Genomic DNA, 18,199 nt, shown 5'->3' with positions numbered 1-18,199 from the left:
CCCCTCCTGGACGGAGGCTGAGCTGCGGGACCTGCTGGGGCTCTGGAGCGAGGAGGAGGTGCTCCAGGTAATGGGGAGCAAGAGGCAGAACGCGGATGCGTTTGCTCGGCTGGCCGCGGGCCTGGCTGCCCAGGGTGACCCTGCCCTCACTCTTGACCATGTCAGGAGTAAGGTGAAGGAGCTGCGGCAGGGTTACGCCCGGGCCCGGGATGCGGCCGGCCGATCTGGGGCCGCCCCCGTCACTTGCCCCTTTTACAGGGAGCTCAGGGACATCCTGGGCCCCCGGCACACCTCCTCCTCTCCGGCCACCCTTGATACCTCGGCCGACGAGCCCCAGCAGGCCCTGCAGCCGGAGTCCGTCCCGGAGGTAAGCCCCGCACCCCAGGGGCCCCCCCTGGAGCCCAACCCCGGCCCATCGCAGCAGGAGGAGGAGGAGGAGGAGGAGGGGGGCTCCTCTGCAGAGTCCAGGCTGCAGATCCTCCTCCTGCCCTCCCGGAGCAGCAGCTGGGCATCCGCCCCCCGGGGATCTCTGGACTTTGGGAGTGGACCGACAGGTATGTACCCCACTCTGGTGTACACCCCCCGGGGTTGAGGGGCGGGGGTAATAGATATGTGCCCAGGGCCCCCCACATGCCCACATGGCCATGGCCCCAAGGACAGCAGGGCCATGTCCCTCACAGCAGTGCATCAGCCCCTGCCCCCGCCCCCCACCCCATGACAGTGCTATGGCCCATCCCCGGGGCAGGGGGGAGCGGAACCTCGAGGGTCCCCCGGGAGGAGGGGGTGGGATACCCCGCAGCAGCAGCATGTGATGGAGTGGGGGGAGTGCAAAAGGGAGACTCAGGCTAGATATGAGCAACCAGCTGAATAGCTCCCAGGGGCAAAGGATGATCCTGGGGCTACAACTGGCAGGTGACACCTCTGCCCTGAACAAAGAGGAGGGAGATGCCGAGCTGGCTTTGAATCGGGGCGGGGGCCACAGGTAGAGGCTACGGGAAGGGAGAGCTGGAAGGCAGCCAGCCTGAGGAGGGGGAAAGCCACACCCCAGAGGGGCACCCCTTGGGGTCTTCTCCCCAGGACGGGTTGGAAGGACTGTCTCTGACTGCTGTGCGGTCACTCCCAAGAGAAACTGGGCATCTGTGGCCTAAGAAACCTCTCCTGTCAGACCCTGCTGAGTGAAGTGAGAGTCACTCCCGCATGGGGATGGGGTGCAGTGCAGGGGGACCCCTGAACCCCATCCATCCCAGTAGCATCTCCCGGGGATGGGGATGGGGAACCTGCAGCACAGGGGTGGGGGGACAAGGGTCACGGCTCGGGGCCCACACTAAAGCCTGTCTCCATTCTTCTTCCCCCCCTCCTCCTGTGTTCCGCAGCTGCACCATCAGAAGGACCGGAAGAGAGCGCCGGCAAGGCATCAGTGGTCCCGGAATCCCCTCTGGGGCCATCACTCCAGGCAAGCCCCTCGGCGGAGGACCGACCAGCCCCACGCTGGGCTAGACGGCGGACCCCACAACAGCACCCAACGGCGACGGACCCCCAGCTGCTGGCCATCCATCGTCGGCAGCTGGAGGTCGCGGAGCAGCGCCTGAGGGTGGACCAATGCCGCCTGGACCTGCAGGAGCGGGCGCTGGCCTGGCGCCAAGAGGCATGGGGGGCCTATATGGAGACATTCAACCGTCTTGTGGACTACCTGGCCCCCCATGCTGCACCGGCCGCCGCAGCGCCCGCCCTGCCTGCTCCACCCGCCGCACCACCTGCTGCTTCGCACGTCACCATCCCATCCGCTGTCGCCCCGCCACCCACCACCGAGGACCAGACCGCCGAGGGACACCTGGGGCCGGCTGAGACTCGCCGGTCATATCTTCCGGTCCGCCTGGCCCCCAGCCAGCCCCGGACAGGGCTGCGGCCAAGGCGGGGCTCCCGGCCGCCCACCCCCAGTGCCGGACTATAGGGGCGTGGGGCCCGGGACGTGGCCCCACCCTTGTATATAGTTTATAAGACTGTTGCGACATTTATTTGTGCCCCCCCTTTGCCCCGTCCCCCCCCCATGTAAATAGTTCTCCCCTTCCTTATAATCCCTGGTTTTTTTTTATTGAAGAACATATCCATTCTATGCAATCTTTTTTATTATTGTTTTATTTGTATAGAATACTTTTGTTAGAAGAGGTCTTGTATATAGTTTGTTCTTGTTTTAATTATCGTTAAAAAAAAAAGTTCTAAAAGAAAAACCAGTTTAAGTTCAGCCACACGTGCGTGCTGTAATTTGTCCAGGAAAAGTGTGGCGGGGGACGGTTGGGTGCTCCGTGGTGTGGGTGTACGGGCAGGGAGTGTTATGGAGGAAGGGGTGGGCAGTGGGGGGCCTGGCAGAGTTCACCCCGCGGCCTCATCATCGAAGTGGGCCCGCAGGGCCTCCCGGACCCGGGTCCCTTCGGGGTCCACCTGGCGACTGGGGGCAGCGGGTGGCTGCAGGTCAGCCCTGCTGGCCTCCACAGCCCAGCCCTGATAAAAGGTATCCCCCTTGCTCTCCACCAAATTGTGCAGGGCGCAGCAGGCACCCACAATCTGGGGGATGTTGTTGGGTCCCGCATCCAGGCGGGTCAGGAGACATCTCCAGCGTCCTTTCAGGCGGCCAAATGAGCGCTCCACCACCTGGCATGCGTGGTTCAGGCGCTGGTTGAAGCGCTCCTGGCTGGCGGAGAGATGGCCCATGTACGGGTGCATGAGCCAGGGCCGGAGGGGGTATGCCACATCTGCGATGACGCAGAGGGGCATGGTGGTGTCCCCCAGAGGGATCTCCTGCTGGGGGATGTAGGTCCCCGCCTCCAGCCAGCGGCACAGGCCTGAGTTCTGGAAAACCCGGGCGTCGTGGGTGCTGCCAGGCCAGCCCACATAAATGTCCTGGAAACGGCCCCGGCTGTCCACCAAGGCCTGGAGGACCACAGAATTGTAGCCCTTGCGATTGATGTAGCATCCTCCACTGTGATGCGGGGCGCGGATGGGGATGTGAGTCCCATCCAGAGCCCCGAAGCAACTGGGGAAGCCCAGTGTGGCAAAGGCCGTGATGGTGGCATCTGGGTCCCCCAGCCTCATGAGCCTGTGCAGGAGCATGGTGTTGATGGCACGCACAACCTGCAGGGAAAGCACATGGGAGAGCACCAATGAGGGGTAAGCAGGGTGTGCGTGGCCCTGCCCTGCCCTCCCCAACCCAACCCTCCCCTGCCCTGCCCTCCCCCCGTGGGTCCTCTTACCTCCATGAGGACAGCCCCGACGGTGGCCTTGCCGACACCAAACTGCTGTCCCACGGATCGGTAGCTGTTGGGAGTGGCCAGCTTCCAGACAGTGATGCCGACCCGTTTCTGCACTGTGAGGGCACGCCGCATCGCGGTGTCCTGGTGCCTGAGTGCGGGGGTGAGCCACTGGCACAGCTCCAGAAATGTCTGCCGGCTCATCCTGAAGTTCCTGAGCCAGCGGTCATCGTCCCACTCCTCAAGCACCAGCCGCTCCCACCAGTCGGCGCTGGTGGGGTAGCTCCACAGGTGGCGGCGTGTGAGGCCGGGGCGGGGGGGGGTGTGCTGCAGGGTTGCAGGTTGAGCCCTGCTGCCCTGGGGGCAGCTCCTCCTCCGGTGTAGCAAGGAGGTGCTCAGCTGCCTCCCGCATGGCATGGAGCAGGGCAAGCCCTGCTCCTGCCGGGAGGGCTGGGTGGACCTCTGGCTGCTGCTGCTGCTGCTGCTGCTGGGGGTCCATGCCTGCGTCGCCCGGGGTCTGTGTGCCTATGGCTCCTCAGACCGCGTGCTGTGCAGGCTGACTGTGTCTGGGAGGGGCCCTTTAAGGGAGCGGCTAGCTGTTGCCCCGGAAGCGCTAGTCCGCCCTGTGACCCTGTCTGCAGCTGTGCCTGGCACCCCTATTTCGATGTGTGCTACTTTGGCGTGTAGACGTTCCCTCGCAGCGCCTATTTCGATGTGGTGCTGCGCAACTTCGAAGTTGAACGTCGACGTTGCCAGCCCCGGAGGACGTGTAGACGTTATTCATCGAAATAGCCTATTTCGATGTCGCTACATCGAAATAAGCTACTTCGATGTAGGCTTCACGTGTAGACGTAGCCTATATGTGTTCTGAAATGATGTGCAATGTGCTAAACAACAAACAAGATCCTTGCTCTGAGGATTTTATATTCTGTGGTCATGGGCAGGTAGTATGTAGGGCACATGTGGTACATTAGAGGAAAAGTCACCTAGTGGTTAGGGTTTTGGCCTTGGCATCATGGGTTAAAGTTCAACGATCCTATGTCCTTCCTGTAGGATTATAAGCAATGTAGCTCTCCTACATACACTTGTTTGTAATGAAGACAAACCCTCAGCACTTTCTTACCTCTCAGGGCTGTTGGGAGGATAAACGGTGTACGGTGCTTGGATACTTTGGAGATGAGGACGATACAAGTGCCACTGACAGTATATGCAGTGTGGCTGGAGGAAGGTTGGTCCTGGGATATGAGAGAGTACAGGTAGGTGAGGTAATATCTATTGCTGGCCTGACTTCTGTGGGTGGGAGAGACAAGGTTCCCAGCTACACAGCTCTTTTTCAGGTCTCAGAAATCAACTCAGAGTGTGTCACCTTGAACAGTGTCTGGAAATATGTGCTCAGCACTTATGCTAAAAACAATCGATTCGCCCTTGTAGGGAGCTGTGACACCCTGAGCTACTTTTCCAGACCTGAAGAAGAGCTCCGTGTAAGCTCATAAGCTTGTCTCACTGACCAACAAAAGTTGGTGCAATAAAAGATATTACCTCACCCACTGTGTTTCTCTATTAATAGTATAGGCAGAGTGTCCGAGTGACATATAACAGGGCAGCTTGCCTGTCTTGCTGTGCAGGCTGCCATGGCTACGTTCTGTTTTCAGTGAAGTAGCGTGAGTATGGTTCTTGATCTGGGGGTCACGCCTTCAGCTCCAAGTGGGAACATACCCATAGAGGTGAGGGTGATGAGTGATAAAGAGCGACGTACAGCACAAACATTACCGCGCTTTATGCTTCCTTTGAAACGCAGGGCATTTGGGGCACACCGGGGGGTGTTCTGACATTCTCCTCTTGCATTACTTGGCTCTCAGACGAAAGCATCTCCTTGGCACAGTGTGCTGAGGTCATTGCTGTTGACAGGTAGGAGTTCTTCCAGTTCTGTTTCATGCCTCTGTGCCTTGGCTGAGCCTGGGGGGGGAACGTTCTGGACCGTGCATAGGAACTGCACGTTCCAAGTGAGCAGCCTGCCTGCCGTGTCCTGAGGAGGATTTCTGTTTCAGTATTGTTACCTCAGCACTCTCTGCTCAGTGACACTGAGCTCCTGGAGACAGAGGTAGTGTGCATTCCACCTCCCTGACTCGTTTTCAAGAGAAAACTCCCTCCCTCCCTTCTTCCTCTCTCTCTCTCTCTCTCTCTCTCTCTTTACAAGCCAGCTCATGATGTCATGAAGCAGGTTGGGAGAGCCTCGGAGTCTGACAAGTCTTTGTAGACTATTGGCTGGCTGGCTGGCTTGGAGGAGGGAGCAAGAAGGATTATCTTTCTTCTTGCCTCCAATTTGACCTCTTTGCCAGCAGATTGTTCTGATTTTCCACATGGAAGGATTTAGGGAGTCTCTCTAAAGTTCAAACTTCTGCCAGCCTACCTATTTCAAACCCTATGGGCTCATACAGTAGAGTCGTGGGTTTCTGCATAAAGGGAAGCAAATTATACAATAGAAATAACAAACAGCTAGTTTTGGTCAGGGATTTGATCATGGGAAATATATGCTGTACTGCATGGTATTTGATAGTAAGTGTTTGATAGTACATCCATAGTCCCACATGCTTTTAGTTAGCCAGAGGGCCACTTATCAGGGGTGTGGCCAAATTTCCCACGGTCCCGTAAAGTTTGTTTCTAGCCACCAGTCCTGGTTCTCAGTGTTCTGTGCTGTTAGTTAGCTGTGATTTACCCCAAATATCTTCTAAGAGCCTAGTAAGCCGTGGACGTGTTAGTAATGCTGATAGACAATATTGACCTCCCATGCTCCATCAAATTTTCTTATTCAGCACTAGTCAGGTCCTGAGGCAGAACTAGACAGGTTCAACCTGTAGAAGATTTCCATGGCAAATCAGAGAAAGGTGTAAATTCCATCTGAAGAAGAAATACCTATGCCAGGTCAAGAAGACATATCCACACTGGCTGTGTGGGAGTTAGCACATGAAATAGAGCGTAGCAGCAGTGATTCAAGGGGTGAGAGAGACGAGCCACTTTGGCTACGTCTACACGTGAAGCCTACATCGAAGTAGCTTATTTCGATGTAGCGACATCGAAATAGGCTATTTCGATGAATAACGTCTACACGTCCTCCAGGGCTGGCAACATCCACGTTCAACTTCAACGTTGGGCAGCACCACATCGAAATAGGCGCTGCGAGGGAACGTCTACACACCAAAGTAGCACACATCGAAATAAGGGTGCCAGGAACAGCTGCAGACAGGGTCACAGGGCGGACTCAACAACAAGCTGCTCCCTTAAAGGGCCCCTCCCAGACACAGTTGCACTAAACAACACAAGATACACAGAGCCGACAACTGGTTGCAGACCCTGTGCATGCAGCATGGATCCCCAGCTGCAGCAGCAGCAGCCAGAAGCCCTGGGCTAAGGGCTGCTGCACACGGTGGCTATAGAGCCCCACCAGGGCTGGAGAGAGAGCGTCTCTCAACCCCTCAGCTGATGGCCACCATGGCGGACCCCGCTATTTCGATGTTGCGGGACGCGGATCGTCTACACGTGTCCTACTTCGACGTTGAACGTTGAAGTAGGGCGCTATTCCCATCCCCTTATGTGGGGTTAGCAGCTTCGACGTCTCACCGCCTAACGTCGATGTTAACGTCGAAATAGCGCCCAACACGTGTAGCCGTGACGGGCGCTATTTCAAAGTTAGTGCTGCTACTTCGAAGTAGCGTTCACGTGTAGACACGGCTTTTATGTACAGGACATCTAGCCCCTCCTTTCTCTTGCAATATCATTATTACCTTCTGGTTTTTGGGCACTAACTCAATCAAAGCTAGTGCAGTTATGTCTCATTGCGCTGGAATTTATCCCTCTCACTCAAAATCGAGACCTACCCCAAAAAGTCCATGTAAAAATTGTATCTTGAATTTCTAAAAATGGTACAATACATTCGCTCATCTCTCCCTTCCAGTTCTGTTAGGCACAGTGTCCAACACAGTAGGGTCTTGGTCAACAAATGGACCAATGACGCATAGTCATAATACAAATAATAAATAACAATAATTGGTCCCATCCAGTACAGGATCACCTGCAGCAATTGTACATTCCTTCTTGGTAGCACACATTGTAAACTGAATTGGGGTAATTCTGTAATTATTTTCCATTTGAGTGAGCTGAAGAGCTATTGAATTTGGAAAAATCTCAGCTCAGCAAGATATGTGCAGGCCATGGCACACTCTAAAATAATAACTCTACCTGTACATATGCTTGAAGCCTGCTCCACTGATCACAGGTGATCTGAAGTGCTTATTAAAGGGGAAACAGGGAAGAAAAGAACTCAAGCACTGTTCAAACTCTGTAATAATAGTAAATTATTCTACAAATGCACATGTCCAAGCCTCAGATGACTTCCAAATCTAAGTGCTTATGAACACTTGAAGTGCTCCAATGGTCTTAAATCATTGTGCAGGGCTGAATGATTTAAACTAGCAGAGCACTTTTCTTTTTCATTTCTTCTTTTTTTTATGAACACTTCAATTTGGAAGCAAGTCAAACACTTTAGCTTAGTGGTTCAAGACATATTGAACTGATTTAGAAAAGCATCTACAAATGAAACAGCGAATTATATTTTAAAATCCTTTTGTTTTGGTGATTTTAAGAGGCGAGGAGAGATAGAATATGAGAGCTGGGAAATGTTAGGGGGACAGCTTGAGTGCCCACTCAGGACAGGTCTACACCAGGAGGGAAAGTCAATCTAAGATACAAAACTTCATCTCTGAGAATAGCGCAGCTGGAGTTGACATACCTTAAGTCAACTTTCCGAGCCATCCCTCCAGTGAGAAAAATCTTTTGTCGACTTCCCTTACTTCTTGTGACTGCAAAGAGTACTGGGGTTGATGGGGTTGCCCTGAATGTTTGATTTAGTGTGTCTCTAATCGATGTGTTAAATCAAACTCTGGAAGATAACCTCTGGAGCGCTGAGCTTCCTGTAAGCAAGGAGGTGTACGCATACTAGCATGTAGGCAGATCTGTCTATATGCTGCCCCAGATGTCTGGCCCATTGCTTTGAGTTCTTTTATTCCATCTTTTACTACAGGGCGTTTTATACTAAAAAATTTAGCTCCTCCTCTTAGCTCATCTTGGGAAAACACTTTAAGTGGCTGGGAGAGAGCTCTCCCATTAGCTTAATAACTGCACCTCCCTGAGAGGCAGTAGCTGTGTTGGTGAGTGAAGCTCTCCCACTGACGTGACGCTATCTGCACAGGGGGTTAAGGTTGGTATAACTATATCACTCAGGGTGGGGGTAGATTTTTCACACCTCGGAATGACATATGCATGTATTATAGTCTCATTCTATGTCTACACTATGAATTAAGGGCAGGAGTGCCTTGCTTGTGCACACATGCATAACCTAATACATTTGTTAGTCTCTAAGGTGCCACAGGACTGCTTGCTATTTGTGAAGTTACAGACTAACACGACTACCCCTCCGAGACTTTCTCAGCAAGCTAGAGTGAGTATAAATAGCAGTGTCGCCATGGCACAGCTGAGTCATGCTAAGTGTTACTCACTGGTTTCAGGGACAGTTGTACTCAGCATGGATCAGCTGTGTCTCAGATGACTGGTCTCGTGCCGCTGTGGCTACACTACTGTTTATGCTGTGTACTAGCTTGTTGAAATCTAGTGTGAGTATGTGTGTCCAGGCAGGAGCAACTGTATCCTTAGCTCATGGTGTCGATTGAGTCACTCATACATCATCCTTTACTGCCTACTTTCCTGGGAAAGTTTCCACTCCTGGAGCTGTAGCGTTAAAGGTAAACTTGAACTGAAATGTAGTGTACTGGAAGGAGAAGAAAGCATATATAGTACCTAAGACCAATAGAAATCTTCCCACAAATTCTGTAAAGGCGCAACCCAAACACTGGACCTTGGTGGATGAGAATCTGAATGTCCAGTGAGGTGACAAAAAGTCAGCAAACAGCATGCACTGTGAAACAAGTCATTTGAAATTTAAAACTCCCTTTACGCATGTTATAATCACTGCAAATTATTCAGCATGGCAGATTATTTGTTACTTTTCATCTAACAGTGTCCCATTAGTGTGCACAGGTCTGCAGTGAAAATTTTTAGCCAACAATGCCTGTGTTAGTGCCAGACAAGTGGCAAATGACTTCTACCACTTTATTCACTTGAAAGAACTGCTCAGTGTTGTTTCACCTGGGCTAGTTGCAGTACCTCTGAGACCAGAACTCTGCCCCCTGGACCAGCTGTGCTCTGGGCTGCCTGTATAAACCCTCCAGAACAAAATTACCTCAGAACCAGGAAACTGAAGTTACTTACTTGTTGTCACTGGGACATGCATGTGGTATAAAGGAAACTGGCTTAAACACTCAGACATAGGCTAAGGTTTCCCGGTCATGTAATGTGGCTAGTGTGAGGGACCAATACAACCAGAACAGTGAAGGGGAAGTGGGCACTTCAGAAAACACCAGGCTGAGCCTTTAAGTGGATTGTTTCAATAGCATCTCAGTGATGTGGAGGGTTTTGGTTTTTCTTCTGTCTCTCATAACTTCACCTCACTAAAATGACTGAGAACTTTTATTTTGTGCCTTAGCTTTTAAAGAGTTCGAATGCAGTGTCCGTCCTCATTTAGGGTCCTGCAAGATACACCATCAACAACCAAGACCTGTGGCAACTGACTAACCATCTTCCTGATGAAGAAGAAATCAGGAAGAGAAGGTGGCAATCAATTGGACATACCTGCAGAAAACCAACCACCAACACTGCAAGGCAAGTGTTAAGTTGGAACATACAAGGGAAAAGGAGGCACCCAAGAAACACCTGCTCTAGAGACTGGAAGGCAGAGACTAAAAAGATGGGCTACATCTGCTCAGAACTGGAAAAGATCACCCAGGACCTGGGATGCTGGTGACTGCTCGATAATGGCCTATGCTCCAAGCTGTAGGAGTGGAAGAGGCTTACTACTACTACTAGGAGTAGTGCTGAATCAGCTGCTGTTATAGCTAAATAGCTTTTGGTGCCCAGAGGGCTAAACTCAAGCCTTGTTACCATTAGCACTTTATCAACAGTATTGTCCCAGGACTGCTGTATAAATAGCCATCAGGGTGGTACGGTGGCACATGGAGAGATTTCTCTGGTTGTATTTGTCATGATTCCTGCAGGAAATCACAGGTGAATGAAGCTACGGAGAGACCAAGAAAGGCGAAGATGCACTACTGGGAGTGGAATAGGGGGTGATTTGTCAGATTACAGAAGTTGATGGGTTGTTGAAAGGGGCCTGTATGTATCCTAGATATTAAAGTCGACTGTAGATACACAATTCTAGCTATGGAAATTACAAAGCTATAATGAGCCTGTCTACAATTGACTTATCTGGCCTTCCTCACACAGGGAGGTAAACAGGAGAAACTCTCCCATCAACATCCCTTATTCCTTACAACATTGAGGAGTACAAGAGTCAACTGTTGACCCCAAATAGTTTGATTTTGTGTGATTTTGTGCAGGTGAAATTGAACACTGGATGATCAACCCTGAGTGGGTTGATCCTGCAGATGATGAAGACATATCCTATAACGAGACAGTAACACATCTGGAGAAGCCCAACGTGAATTGGCTAAGCAGGGGAACTTGGAGAAGCTGGCAGAACGTGAAGTTTGGGCTGAGAACTGCGGTGATTCAGGAGAGACCCAGAGTGGCTGTACAAAATGCAGAAAGTAAGATCCTTTCATAGCTGTGTGGTATAGCACAGAGCCACCAAAGAGGTTCAGGCCTCTGTGGATGTAGAAACTAGAAACGTGCGCCCAGGTTTGGTTATGATTTTGTCTGTGGGCCATAATTTAGAGGTGAACATAACTGCCGGCCACCCACAGATCACTTATGCCTACCAAAGCAAAGCTTGCAATCAGGGACTGTGTGTGCCCATCCCTTTCCTACCATTCAAATGTGCCATCCTCCTTGCTGAGTGCCAGCTGCCCTGTGGGTTCCCAGGAGAAAGTTAATTATATTTCCCAGAGACCATAAAAGAATGAAGAGGGCTAAATAATCACTCAGAATTCACAGGGAAATTTATTTTTGGGGTTAGTCATATTAGATCCCTACTATACAGCACCGTGCAGTTGGAAGCTGAGAGAATCCAAGGAAGTCCAGCATGGACTGGACTGGTTTACATTAAAGAGTTCCCATTTCAGACTTACTTCTTTTTTAGGTACTGCATGTCTAATGCCTAGGACACTGGTCTGAGGTCTGTTCTAAGCCCCACCACTGTGTGATACTGGGCAATGTCATTTCTCTTACCATTTCACTCAGCCTCTTTGTGCCTCAATTTCCCCTCCTGTAAAATGTGTGCAATGCTGTCATCACTTTTGCAAAGCACTGTGAGATCCTCTGATGAAAAGTGCAATAAAAGCTGAGTATAGTTTTGTCATAAATGTTCATTTGATTCTGTTATATAAACTAAGGTAATAATGGGCAGTTCAAGAATATCTCACAGATCTCTTTTGTAAGCTCTTCACTCACAAAATGTTACCCTCTTATATCAAGTCACAATAACTAAGTCTTGTTTAAAATCACTTTCCTTATGTGTTGGAAGTCACTTTCCTTACATGTGTACTTCCTATTCTTCTGCACTTATGACTTCCGTAATGCCACGTATTTTCAGCAGATATTCAGAGATTTATTTCCATTCACTTTTGAAATGCATATGTATTCCCTTCCAAAAATCAAGTATTGAAGTAGATGAGTAACACACGCTCATTTGAGAAATGGAATTATTCTACTCTGCCTAATTAAACTAGGAGGTATCAACATTTGCAATGTTTTCCTTGAAAGAAGGAAAACGTGCTGGAAAAAAAGTAGGTCTGTCAAATGATTAAAATACTTAATTGCAATTAATTGTGAGATTAAAAATTAATCTCAATTAATCAGTTTTAATCACATTGTTAAGCAACAATAGAATGCCAATTTAAATGTATTATAAATATTTTGAATGTTTTTCAGATATATTGATTTTGATTGCAATGTAGAATACAATGTCGTGCTCACTTTATATTATTTTTATTACAATTATTTGCACCATAAAAAGATAAAAGATAGTGACATCTACAAGTCAAAGCGTGAAGCTGCATATGAATGTTTAGCATATCTGGCATGGAATACCTCGCAATGCTTGCTACAGCATTGTCATGCAAATGCCTGTTCTGACTATCAGGTGATACTGTACATAGAAAGCAGATAGCATTATCTCCCTTAAATATAAACAAACTTGTCTGTCTTAGTGATTGTCTGAACAAGAAGTAGGACTGAGTGGACGTGTTGGTTCTAAAGTTTTAAATTATATTTTTGAGTGAAGTTATGTAACAAAATAATTCTACATTTGTAAGTTGCACTTTTGAGGTGAATTGTGAAATACTACTCCTTTTCTCTTACAGTGCAAATATTCATAATAAGAAATAGTGATATCAAGTGAGCACTGTACACATTGAATTCTGTGTTGCAACTGAAGTCAATACACTTAAAAATGTAGAAAAACACCCACAAATATTTATAGTATATTTAAATGAATATTCTATTACTGTTCAACAGAAAGATTAAAACTAAGATTAAGTTCAATTAATTTTAATCAAGTTATTTTTCTTTTGAATTAAACTCTTGAGTTAAGTGCATTTAATTGACAGCCCTAAACAATGAATTATGCTTTGCTAGGGGTGACTGCAATTATCTCTACAACAAGCACATGCTGGAATTAGTACACATGCTCTGACAGCAGTATGAACAACCTCAGAAATGATGGCCAGGCCTATTTATAGAGAGCATGTCTGTGGTAATGTCCTTACCTCAGATGTACCATCCCTGCTTGTGAGCACAGTTTAAGAGGAAAAAATGATGCCAGATGAAAAGTGGCTTCAGGATCTCTGGCTTATTTTGACACAGGTATTGAACTAAATTCCGATCTATAGCAAGATTAGTTGGATAGTATCACTTCATGGTTGCATTGCCACAGTACTGTGGAGATGCTCCAGAGTACTTGTAATAGACAGGGGTGGAGGGCCATGATCGCCTACGCTAATCAGCATGGCACAAATGAATGAATGAAAGCAAGATTAGAACTCTCTTCAAATTCAAACACTGTCTGTGTGTGGCTGGAAAAGAAAAATTGGAAGAGAAAGAGCCAGAGCCTCAAGCCAAACCTTTACAAATGAACGACACACAAGTCAAGATATCACTGCCTTGAAAACACAGGAACTATTAGTCCATAGTGAGCAATCACAAAGTGGTTTGAGCTTGGCCAGCAAAGTTTAATGACCTTGCTGAATCAAACATGACTTGCATCACCACTGTAGGAGATAGCATGCTTTTATTGGGGGTTTGGTGGAATGACAGTATCACCACTTGACATCAAACCTTGATACTCAAAGCTGTTCATGCTATAGTATTTGGCAACAATGAAGCCCAGCTTATTTATCTGACCCAAATGACATACAGCTGGATCCAACTGTAACTGAAATTAATGAGAACTAGTTTTGGATTATGACAACTGTAAAATCTTGATTCAGCCTGACAAGTGTGAGAGTCATAAGCAGGTGAAAGGAGCGGGAAGGAGAGAGAACAGACAAAAGCGATACTGAGAGCCCTTCTCACAGCTGAGATGGTGGACTTGTTTGAGAAGGATTTGTCTGAGGTGTAAGAGGTCACGTGGCTAATATGCTTCCGGAAGGCATTCCCAAAGCAAGGGACACACAAAGGAAAGGTGAGTGGTCCTGACAGGAAATAAGGGTCATTACGAGAAAGGTGCCACTGACAGAGCTGGGAATGGGGTGGAAAGTTGGAAACATGAAATCAGAGCAGAGATGAATGCCAGAGTTGCATAAAGCTGATCTTTTAAGGAAATGACAAGAAGTAAGCATCCAGCCAGTTGATCTAATGAGAAAGGTGACCTATTCAAAACACAGGTTCTCACCCATCTTATTTATTTGTATTGCAGTAACAGTCAGAAGACCCAGAACACTCTAAGACTGAGGTGGCGGGGAAGGAGGTATTATTATCTCCATTTTATTAATGGCACCTGAGGGCCAAGAGATGAAGTGACTTGTCCTAAGTCACACAGAGAGCCTGTGGAACAGCTGGGACCTAAACACAGATCTCCTGGATCCCACCCTGTCACAAGAAAATCCTTCCTCTTGCTATTGAGATTTTCAGTACTTAATTTTTACCAAGCCCCAACCCCATTGATTCAAGAAAAAGCATTTACTTATTGCTAGTCCTTTATTATAGAGTTTTTAAAGGATTTAGTACCTATTTCTGTTCCAGACATTATCTTGAAAGAAGGCAAGTGAAACAGCATTGACGGATAATCGCTTGTGTCCTTGATAGAGAGAGTTTATCTTGAGTTCATTCCAAAGGTCACTGCATCACTGTGGGACCTATTGTGACTCTTCTTGCAGAGAACTCCATTGAAAATGCCATTGCAGTAGCTGCAGAGTTGGAGGTATTCACTAATGTGGCTTTAACAGAAGGTTGATGACTGCTTAAACTCCTAAGTTAAGATTCTGAACAAGGCATCTGGTTGCTTCAGGACACTGTAAATGGAAAACTCACATCCCAGGAGCTTAAGTGAAAGGCATCCCAAAGCTCTTCTGAAGGAAGGATTCCCTTTTATACTACTTCCCAGGGGCTGTGTCTACACTAGCCCAAAACTTCGAAATGGCCATGCAAATGGCCATTTCAAAGTTTACTAATGAAGCGCTGAAATACATATTCAGTGCTTCATTAGCATGCGGGCGGCTGCGGCACTTCGAAATTGACACGGCTCGCCGCCACGCGGCTCGTCCCGACGGGGCTCCTTTTCAAAAGGACCCCGCCTACTTCAAAGTCCCCTTATTCCTATGAGCAGATGGGAATAAGGGGACTTTGAAGTAGCCGGGGTCCTTTCAAAAAGGAGCCCCGTCGGGACAAGCCTCGCGGCGGCAAGCTGTGTCAATTTCGAAGTGCTGCGGCCGCCCGCATGCTAATGAAGCACTGAATATGTATTTCAGCGCTTCATTAGTAAACTTCGAAATGGCCATTTGCATGGCCATTTCAAAATTTTGGGCTAGTGTAGACATGGCCAGGGTGCTGCATTTTCCTTCCTTCTCTTGTGCCCATCCCCAGAATCAAGCCATCACACCCAGAATCTAGCCCTTGTCCTGTAGTTGTCCTGAAGTTCGTCATCAGAATCTGAAAGTCCTCCTCAAGTGAGTGGGCTTTGAGCAAAAGCTATCCCCACCAGCTGAGAGTAAGTACACACCTTCTGGCTGGCTGCTGTTCAGGTGAGCTTAACTATACCTCCTTCTTCTGGGCTCATAGCTTTTATAGCCACTATGGTCCTATTCTCTTGTCTTCCAAAAACACTTCTGGCCAGAAGAGAAGTGAGTTCATAGATAAATAGACAGACAGATAAACAGATAATGGAAGAAAGTGGAAATTGATAATAATAAAGATAAATCAGGGGATAGGAACTGTAGAAAATTGATAAGGGAAACAAACAGCCAAAAAGCCTCTAAACCACAAAAAAGGAAGACAGGGTTTTATAAAGTATTTTAGGAACAAAAGAGCCACGTCCACCCTAGCCGGCTATTTCGAAATAGCCGGCCCAACTTTGAAATAGCATGTGTTGTGTCTACACACGCTGTGCGCTATTTCGAAGTTGAAATTGACATAAGGCGGCGAGACGTCAAAATCACTATCCTCATCAGAAGATAGGAATAGCGCCCTACTTCAACATCCAATGTCGAAGTGGGGCATGTGTAGACGATCCGCGTCCTGCTATGTCGAAATAGCGGGGTCCTCCATGGTGGCCGTCAGCTGAAGGGTTGAGAGACGCTCTGTCCAGCCCCTGTGGGGCTCTATGGTCGCTGCGTGCAGCAGCCCCTTAAAGCTCCACGCCCAATGATTTCCTGTGGCAGGAAGCTAAGAGCGTGCAGGCAGCAGCAGAGACACGTGCATAGCCTGCACGCCCTCCAGATGCCCAGATCCCTCACCCAACACCCATGGCAGCCAGCCAGCCAGCCAGCCCCCTGAGTGCCCCCATGGCACAACCCCCCGGGGGGACCCAGGGCTCCCAGCCATCCAGCCAGCGGGGGGAAGAGGCAGCGGGGCCCCTCCTGGTCAGATGCCGAGATCCAGGACCTGCTGGGGCTTTGGGGAGAGGAGGAGGTGCTCCAGATAATGGGGAGCAAGCAGCAGAATGCAGACATGTTCACCCGGCTAGCCGAGGGCCTGGCCACCCGGGGTCACCTTATCTACATTCCTGACCACGTCAGGAGTAAAGTCAAGGAGCTGCGGCAGGGTTATGCCTGGGCCTGGGACACGGCCAGCTGGTCTGAGGCTGCTCCTGCCACTTGCCTCTTTTACAGGGAGCTCAGGAAGATCCTGGGCCCCTGGTACACCTCCTACCCCCCAGCCACCCTTGATACCTTGGCCAACGAGCCCCAGCAGGCCCCGGAGCTGGAGTCTGTCCCAGATGCCAGCCCTGCACCCCACGGGTCCCCAGAGGAGCCCACCCCAGGACAGCGGAGGAGGAGAAGGAGGGCTCCAGTGGGGGGGGGAGGCTCCTCATCGACCTCCCCTCCCGCAGCTCCAGCAGGGTGTTTGCCTGAAGGGTGTCCCCTGACCATGGGAGGGGACTGTCAGGTATGTACCTCAGCTGCACACCCCTGGGTTAAGGGGCAGGGACAAGGGACATGACCAGGGCCCCCACACATACCCAGCTGACCCCAGCCCACCACAGCCCAGCCAGACCACTGCCCCAGGACAGCAGCAGCACAGCCCCCAGAGCCCATCAGCACCTGCCCCCCAGGACAGTGCCATGCCCCATCCCTGGGTGCAAGGGGGAGCCGAACCCCCAAAGGGGGTCACCCTCTGGGAGGATACCACACCTATCATCATCCTGGGGGACAGGTGATGGGGACCCAGCAGCAGAGGGGTGAGGGGCGTGGGCCATGGGTCAGGGCCCAGACTAACCGCTGTCTTTGCTTTTCCCCGCTCTTTTCCACAGCCGCACCATCTGAGGGCCATGACAGCGTGGCCACCACATCCGTCGTGCCAGACAGCCCGCCCAGGACGTCACACCGTGGCAGCCAGGCAACAGAGCAGGGACCGGCCCTGGGACAAGCCCACCACCGCCGGAGCCAGCCACAGGCGACTGCTGACCCCCGGCTCCTCGCCACCCTCTGGCACCACATGGAGGTGTCCGAGCGCTACCTGCAGGTGGAGAAGCACTGGCTCCACGTGCAGGAGCGAGTGCTGGCCTGGTGCCAGGAGGCTTGGGGGGCCTTCATGAGTACCTTTGAGCAGATTGCTGAGTGGACGCTGCCCACCGCTGCGCCGTCTGCCGTCCCTCCCAGGCGCCCTCCACCTGCCCTGCAGCCCACCAAGAAAAAGGACCGTGGGGCTCAGGAGCCAGCCAGGCCATACCTGCCGGTCTTCCCGGCCCCCACCCAGCCTCAACGGGGCCTCTGGCCCAGGCGTGGGTTGTGCCCCCCTAACACTGGGCACTGGACAGTAGGGGGAAGGGGGCTAAAGACTGGGCCACCCAGGCCCCCCTTTTGTACATAGTCCCCCCCCATTATAAATAGTTCTCGTGTCCCACCCCCCTTTAATAGCTTTCCCCCCCCAATGCACATAGTTCCCCATTCCTGTTTAAATATTCATAGTTTTTGTTGGGTTTCAATAATGTTTGTTTCATTTAAAACAAAAAAAGTGTGTCATATGCTCTCAGGGCGTGGTAGTGTGGGCGTGGGGGCAATATAGTGTGTTGTGGGTTGGGGGCGGTAGACGGTGGCCCATCAGGCTGGCCCCACCGGTGCTCACCCCACAGCCTGGTTGAAATGGGTCCGCGGGGCCTCCCGGACCTGGATCCCCTCATGGTTGGCTTGGTGACTCAGGGCAGCGGCTGGCTGGGGGTAGGCCGTGCCATC

General features: G+C 50.3%; 1 protein-coding gene across 1 annotated transcript; it reads left to right on the top strand.

Annotated features, from left to right (window-relative positions):
- The first annotated feature begins 10,401 nt into the window (after positions 1–10,401).
- Positions 10,402–17,837, top strand: LOC142008338 (uncharacterized). The gene is made up of 3 exons (XM_074985519.1): positions 10,402–10,418; positions 10,751–10,960; positions 17,278–17,837. The coding sequence occupies exons 2-3, from the start codon at positions 10,768–10,770 to the stop codon at positions 17,835–17,837; spliced, it is 753 nt and encodes a 250-aa protein (XP_074841620.1). The 5' UTR covers positions 10,402–10,418; positions 10,751–10,767.
- Positions 17,838–18,199: the final 362 nt, after the last annotated feature.

The sequence above is a fragment of the Carettochelys insculpta genome, chromosome 2 (genome assembly GCF_033958435.1).
Source record: "Carettochelys insculpta isolate YL-2023 chromosome 2, ASM3395843v1, whole genome shotgun sequence".
NCBI lineage: Eukaryota > Metazoa > Chordata > Testudines > Carettochelyidae > Carettochelys > Carettochelys insculpta.
The sequence above is the reverse complement of the archived record's forward strand: the minus strand, read 5'-3'. Positions and strand labels throughout refer to the sequence as shown.